The following is a 7,245-nucleotide window of genomic DNA, read 5'->3' as shown; positions in this document are numbered from 1 at the left end:
GTGAGGCGCGGATAAGGCCGGACACACAGCCACACATATCCCCACAGCGGGCTGCAGCAGCCCCCAGGTGCAGGGCCCCGATAACCCCAGCGCAGGGCTGTTTACAGCCCCTCCCGTGATACAGGCGGCACGTGGGGCTCTTATCTCTGTCCCCAGCTCCCTCCTGGGGCTCAGGGCCAAAGCAGCGAGGGCTGTGGGGCAGCATTTGGGGCCCTCGCCGTGTCCAAAATCCTCAGAACCACAGGCAGCACTGGCATACAAAGGAAATCTTTATTAAGTCCGAGGTAGCAGCAGTGACAGGGGGCCAGAGGGCAGCCCCCAGGGCCCCCAAGCAGGACGGTGTCCACACCACTACGCAATGGAGGCAAAGCTGAACACTGCACAGCCTGCGAGAGGGGCACCCCACGACTCCCTGGCCCTTTGTTCCAGGGCAGGCAAGGACCAACCTCTGTCCTTCCCCAAAAAATCACTGCCAGGGGATCGGTAGAAGTGAGAAAGTGGCCCCCAGTAACTGCTTATCTACAGCTACAGCAGATCAGGGGGGTCACCTGGGGGCACATACAGCCCTGGCAGTGCACCCCCACAATGTTAGCGCCAAGATAGTTATATTAAAAAAAAAAAAAAAAAGATAGATACTTCAGTGACAGCACTATGCGCAGATGGGCGCAGCTGCCACCCCACAGCAGGCAGCCTTGGTGGCTCCTCTCAAGGGAGGACAGCAGTGGGAAGCAGGAGCAGTGGGACTCTGGTGCCCTCACACCTTCGGGACAGCGTACTTGAAGACAGCCATGATGGCAGCGCTGATGAGGCCGGAGATGGGGACAGTGACGAACCAGGCCATGAAGATGTTTCGGAAGAGGCGCCAGTCCACCGCCTTCCTGGAGCGCAGCCAGCCCACCGAGACGACTGAGCCCACCTGCAGGAGGAGCCAGGGCTTGCTCAGCACCAGAGCAGCCCTCTGCACCCCCCAAACACGCACTCCTTCACGCCTCAGGCAGAGCCCTGGGTCCTGCCCCGGCCTGTGGGCACCGCACAGAGCGCAGGCAGGGAGTGCACGGCAAGGAGCTGCCAGCCCAGAAGGGTGACAGGACCAGGATCCCGCAGCACTCGGGTTCCCATGGCCTCTTGGCAAGAGCCTAGGGGACCATGAAAGGGGTTTTGTTCTGCCATCACCTCTCAAGTGCCCCAGGGGCCCACCCCGAGGCTGGGCAGCCGCTGCCACCTCACATTGAGATGCAAGCAGCGGAGCTGGGAGCTGACAGTGGCCAGTGGCCCAGAGTGGGGCCTCCCACACAGCTCAGCCCTGTGAGCACCAAGAGCTGGGAACTCTGCGCTCAAGCCGAGCCAAAGCCATGCCCCTGGTAGCCCTCCTACCTTGCAGTGGGTTGTGCTGATTGGGAGGCCGACGTTGGAGGCAATGACCACCGTCAACGCTGAGGCCAGCTCGATGCTGAAGCCGCTGCAGGGACAGAGAGCAGATCAGAACAGGGGCACTGGATACCCCAAAACACCGTGGGCTCAGCTCAAGGCAGCACAGCTTGGCTCTGCAGCCCCCAGATGAACCCCCCAGGATGCAGCAAAGTGTTGGAGCCACAGACACCCCAGCTCCACCACTGAAAACCCCGGGAGAGAATGGAGAAGGGCTCCTGGAGCAGAATGCAGCTCTCAGGCTGCACAGAACCTCCCCTCTGCTCCATGGTAGCCCTTACCTGGATGGTGTGATGGGAGTCAGGTCCTTCCCCATTGTCTGGATGACTCTCCTTCCCCAGACCCACAAGCCAATGCAAATCCCTGCACCCCCATAGAGAAGCAGCCAGATGGGAGTTGCCACCTTGGTAGCCACATCGCCCGTCTGATAGACCAGGTAGAGTGCAACCAGGGGCCCAATGGCATTGCTGGAAGAGAAAGAGGAACTGGTCTAGAGGGCCAGAGGCTCTTGGCAAGATAGAATATCCCTGGAAGTGTTCAAGGCCAGGTTGGATGGCACGTGGAACAACTGGGTCAAGAGGAACACGTCCATGGCAGGGGATTGGAACAAGGTATTTAAGGTCCCTTCCACCCCAAACTATCTTATAATTCCATGATTCTGTGAGCACTAGCCCCAGCTAGCAGCCTCCCTGGCTCCCACAACTCCACTAACCTGACATCATTGCCTCCGTGAGCGAAGGAGCCAAAACAGGCTGTGAGGATCTGCAAGAACTGGAAGAGCAGAGACACCTCAGGCTTGTCCTGCTCGTGCCACTCTTCCAGGGAGCCAGTGCTGCCCTTGCGGTCAGTGGCCCCCAGCTCTGCCTGGGCTGTGTTCAGGTCCACGTCTGCAGCCGGGTGTGCGTCCGCCACTGCGTTGCAGTAGCTGGTGTAGCTGTCCATGCGGACCCTCTTCTTCGTGTCCACCACAGACCAGCTGAGCTTCTCCCCCTCCTCGATGTCCCTGGCCCGCAGAGAGTCCAGGGGCATGCCACAGATGGCCATGGTGTAGGAGGTATAGCTGTTATTGCGCCGCAGGGGCTTGTCCCCCGAGTCCCCCATGCAGTCCCCCATCTTGGCCAGATGCAGCTTGTGCAGCAGCTCCTTGTAGAGGCCCGAGTCCTTGTGCACAGTGTGGTACTGGTACTGCCCCCCTGAGCCCAGCTGGTGGCCCACTGCCTGGCTCAGGTGGACCAGGTTGCCGTTGGGCAACCGCACAGCTCCTGCCAGGGGGGACAGCGGGGTTAGCACCACGGGGTGCCTGGGCTGGGGGAGTCTCAGCACCCCAATCACCCCCTGCTACTCACCACTGTCAATGCTTGTTTCCTTCAGGTCAAAGCTGGGAAGCCTCTCCTGCTCTGGGGCCTCCTCCAGCTCCCCCAGGTTGAAGGAGACCATCCTCTCCTCCCCCGCTGCCCGGGGGGGGACGGTTGACCCTGCATCAGTAGTGGGGCCCTTGGCATCTTCCAAGGGCATCTTGGCCTCCTCTTGCTCCTCCTTTGGGCAAACATTCTTCTCCATCAAGGGGCTTTCAGAAGGACTTGATTTTATCTCTCCTGCAAAGAGGGGCAGCTGCCATCAAACCCCTTTCCACCGCTGCACCCAATGCCAGCAGCAAGCCCACACCCCTTGCCACTCAGATTTATGGCAGCCAAATAAAATTTACAGCTCCTCCACATCCTGAACTTTGGAAACTGCTGGACAGTCACACCTTGTCCCGGGCACAACAGCCAAACCATCTAAGCCAGCTCATCCCCTATTTTTAGACACCCCCACCCACACGGGGTGTGGTGAACACCATTATGGGGCTTTTATGTCGGTAATGTCTAGTGCAGAGGTTCCTCTTTGGACCATGTTTGTCCCATCCCTGTGGGCTGTGGGATGGACCCACTTCTGTAGCGGCTATGACCCCTGAAGCTGACAGAGAGGCGCCCAGAAGAGCCCAGCTCCTCTACCAGCCCAGCAGCTCCAGCCTGGGCTCCTCTCCAGCTTCCACTGGTGGATGACAAACCCAAACAGGAGCTGGTCTCCACCCCCCAAAGGCAGCCTGGTTTCCTGTCCACCCTGGGCAGCCAAACCAGCAGCACCAAGCTGTGGAACCTGAGGCTGTTCCTCCGCCTCTAACAGTAAAAGCATGTTTTCTCCAGGTGAAAACATGAGGTCAGCTCCTTCAGACAACAACCAAAACCACCTTCTTGTCATAAACATGACCATTTCCCTGTCACTTTGTTTGCCTCAAGGGCTGGGTTGTAGCATCAACCCTCCATCCTGGCATCCAGTCCCAGCAGAGCAGTCTCCCCCTGCATGCCCACCTCCTCCCAGGGATGCTGTGGGCAGGCAGGGAGCATAGCATGCCTGACAGGCAGAAGAGCCCACCTCACCTCACGGGCAGGAGTTAAGTTAAACAGCTGGAGGATTGTCAAGAGCAGCCATAAAGCTGTTAGTCACACCCCAATTACACCAGCATAACAAGGACATCCCCTCATCACCAACTCCCAAGGCCCCAGCCTGCACACATCATTGATATTCAGGACCACATGCAGTTCCAAGTACTGCTCTGGAGGCAGAGCTCCAGGCTGATCCTTTGGATGCCTTTCAATAGAGTGTTTTGGGTTTTTTTGCTACAGGCAAAGGATTTCGTCAGCTTTAAACTTGTGATCTGCATCAGCCAGGCCAAGGATTGCTCAGCAGGTATGAGAAGATTAAAGGTTACAACAGGCACGTTGTCTCTTGCCTTCTCTCTCCTCTGTTAGAGCAGGACAAGCTGTCTGACACTGCCCACAGCTCCAGGAGAGACCACCCTGCAGATCAATCAGCCTCAGACACTGCTCAGCAGCACAACAGCTGCTCCTGGGGGGGTCTGGGTGCCTGGGTTAGGAGCAGGCAGAGCCCAGCCTGCTGAGTGCCCCAGTGACTCAGAGCAGGTTAATCCCCGAGCGAAGAGGAGGATTCTGTTAATAACAGCCCCACAGCTAATGGGATCTCCCACTGGGAAGAGAAGTGGGTTAGCCAGAGCGTGCCCATCCCCGAGGATTGCAGAGGGACATGGTACTTACGGTCGATTTTCTTCTTCATTCTCGGACATACAAAGAACCAGACGACAAGAGCACAGACAACAGCACTCCCCGCCGAAATTAGGAGGATACCCCACAGAGGAAGTTTGTCAAAGCCCAGCACTAGGAAATAAAACAACGGATCTTTGAAAACCTCTGGGCAAAACCCTCCTCGATATATGACTTTGGTTTTCCCAGGCACAGGGACTCCATCACCTGCAACAGACCTGAGCTAATCCACCTGCCAGGGAGAAGCACTGCTGGGAAGGCATCACTGACCTTGCTGAGACCCCAGCCATGCTCTCAGCCCCACAGGTCACATTCCCATCAGCAGCTGACCCCTCACAGCCCCTTCCCCCAGCCAAGCCCTGTACAGAGTGGTGCATGCCCCGGGCTCCACACAGCTCTCGTCTCCTCATTTGCTGCAATGTCAAAGGAAAAAACACCTCCCAGTGTGGCTGCTGCAGCGCCAGTGCCGCTTCCCTGCTCTGGAGAGGACACGGATGCTGGGCTGCTCCCACCCTGGAGCTCTCCAGCCCCTGCAGCTGCTGGGGAGGGCAGCTCTTCTGCTCCAGGAGTCAGTGGCAATTTAGGCTTCACGGCGTCTGAGGTGATACGTGACCCACTTAGGAGCATTTTCACAGGCAGCCTGACTTTGAGCAGAGGACTGGCATCACACAAGCCCAGGCAGGGCATCAGGTGCTTGTGACTATCCAAACCCTGCATTTGCTGCTGTAGGCAGTGCCTTATTGCTCCTGAAGCAGCCCAGACACCTCCAGCAGACACAGGTCTGCCTGCAAACCCTGTGCTCAAGCAACCTAGAGCTCACTCAGCAGTTCAGGGCTCAGGATAAACACAGATCTACTTTGGACATGCCAAGGGATCAAGTGATTTGGGTGCAGCCCCAGTGCCTCCAGCAGCACCACTGCAGGCCTGTCCTCCTCTCCCCCATGCTGCAGAGCCCAGGGAAGGGGAAGCTGACATCCCTCCAAAAAATTTTCCAGCCACTGTTTACAGAGCAAACCCTGCCAGAGCCAGCACTGCCTGCCCGCATCCCACCTCCAGAGGCTCCTCCACAACAGGAAACCCACGCTGACACCAGAAAACAGCTCAGGCCGAGTCATCCCAGCAAACAACGGAGGTGACGGAGCCTCTGGGTCCGCAGGCAAATCCACCTATCCCTGCTGAGCCTTCTCTTAGTCCTGCTCCTGACCTGTCCCCTGCCACACAGCACCCTAGCTTAGCTTTTCCACCTGAAGCTCAGACTCTGCAGCACACAGGCCAGCTCTTCTGGACAAGAGTAATTAGCTTGTTTTTAGGGACAGGATGAAGCAGGAGGTGCAGCCCCATCCCTGCTCCTAGCCCCACTGCTGGCAGCCAGAGGATACCTGAGTTTTAGCACAGCTAAGAGACGGGAAAGGGGAGCCATGTTATTGGCCAGTCCTGGGAAGTCTAAGGAGAAAGGTCTGGAGGAGTTTAGTTTGAGCAGGTTTCTTTGGCTGGGCAACTACCTAGCCCAGACAGTGCAGGCTAGCCTGCCGCCTTCCGTAACCGGCACAGGCCAGCCGCCTTCTAGGAGATCTCAGCCCTGTAAAGCAAAAAAGGGGTAAATCGTGCATTTAATGGAGGCTTTGGAAAGAATTTCAAAATTCAGGTTGAAGCATTTGCTGTGCACTTACAGGGCGCCCCAGTGTACATGATGGAGAAGAGGTTGATTCCCACAGTGCAAGCGTAGAAGACGGGCAAAGCTCGCAGGCCGTTGGGAACTGGATCTGCCTGGAAAACACAGAGCAGTGCTGCAGAGAGGCACACTGGGGGCTGTGCAGCAGCCCAGGAGCAGCTCAGCAACAGATCCTCTCCAGAAGGGGCTTGTGCCCTCAGTCACCTACAGACAACAGCTCCCAACAGCCTTTAGGGAACAGCCCCCAGTCAGATGGAGGGCAGGAGGTAGCACAACACCTGGATCCCACAAGGCTCCCCAGAGAGCTAGGGCAGGCCCAGCCAAGGCTTCCAGCACTCCCAGGTCTGAAACAACTCATCTCTACCTGGCTTCTGAACCCTTTCCCTGGCTCCCTAAACTGCCACCTCCACTTATATTTTTCTTTCAACTCCCCAATAACTTTCAAAGCTTTTGCCCCTTTCCAGCTGACTTGAACAAAATAAAAAGTCCATTAGTCATAAAGGAGCTTATTTGACCACATAGCTGGCAGCAAGGCCCTCACCCCAGCAGAAGGAGTGTTTAATCCCCACTGCTGCCCAGCAATTGGGATTTGGCATCAGGACAAGCACACCAAGCCTCCCTGAATGTCAAGCAGCACGAGCACCAGGACGGAGCGTGATAGGGCCAGCCATGCTTTGGGAGGCTGGTTACACAAGGTTACTGTGACAGTGGTGACACTGAGCTGTTCTAAAGGGCTGCCACTGATAAGATCTTAACATCTCTTCAATTGTTAGAGGTAAAACTTAAAGGAATTTAACCTCAGATATGCAGAAGAGAATACTGGAGTTTCTCTGCATAATTGGGGTCTCAGGAATGTGGTTTCCTCAGCCTCGGGAACAATTCTGTCCCTCCTAGCTGAGGAATGCCATGGCTGTGGATAAAAACCTTCACCTGCAGCCTACCCCATGGAAAAAAAGCCCCTTACACCATGATTTTGGAAAAGCCCAGCTGACAGCTCTGGTCTTATCAATTCTGAGCTACTTCATTACTGGGAAACAGGGCTGC

General features: G+C 56.6%; 1 protein-coding gene across 2 annotated transcripts in view; it reads right to left on the bottom strand.

Annotated features, from left to right (window-relative positions):
* Nucleotides 1-251: 251 nt before the first annotated feature.
* The window catches only part of SLC20A1 (solute carrier family 20 member 1), an 8,087-nt gene continuing 1,093 nt past the window's right edge, over nt 252-7,245 (bottom strand). Inside the window, exons 4-10 of one of the 2 annotated variants that reach the window (XM_005430738.2) lie at nt 6,200-6,296; nt 4,524-4,643; nt 2,775-3,023; nt 2,141-2,690; nt 1,710-1,895; nt 1,375-1,459; nt 252-916 (exon numbers count right to left, since the gene is read on the bottom strand). In XM_005430738.2, coding sequence (XP_005430795.1) covers nt 755-916; nt 1,375-1,459; nt 1,710-1,895; nt 2,141-2,690; nt 2,775-3,023; nt 4,524-4,643; nt 6,200-6,296 — 1,449 coding nt within the window. In that variant the 3' untranslated portion in view covers nt 252-754. The remainder of the gene's footprint in view (nt 917-1,374; nt 1,460-1,709; nt 1,896-2,140; nt 2,691-2,774; nt 3,024-4,523; nt 4,644-6,199; nt 6,297-7,245) is intronic. The other variant, XM_031065074.1, reaches the window with a different exon arrangement.

Source organism: Geospiza fortis, unplaced genomic scaffold, assembly GCF_000277835.1.
Source record: "Geospiza fortis unplaced genomic scaffold, GeoFor_1.0 scaffold658, whole genome shotgun sequence".
NCBI classification, from domain to species: domain Eukaryota; kingdom Metazoa; phylum Chordata; class Aves; order Passeriformes; family Thraupidae; genus Geospiza; species Geospiza fortis.
Note: the sequence above shows the minus strand (reverse complement) of the source record. Positions and strands in the feature narration are given on the sequence as shown.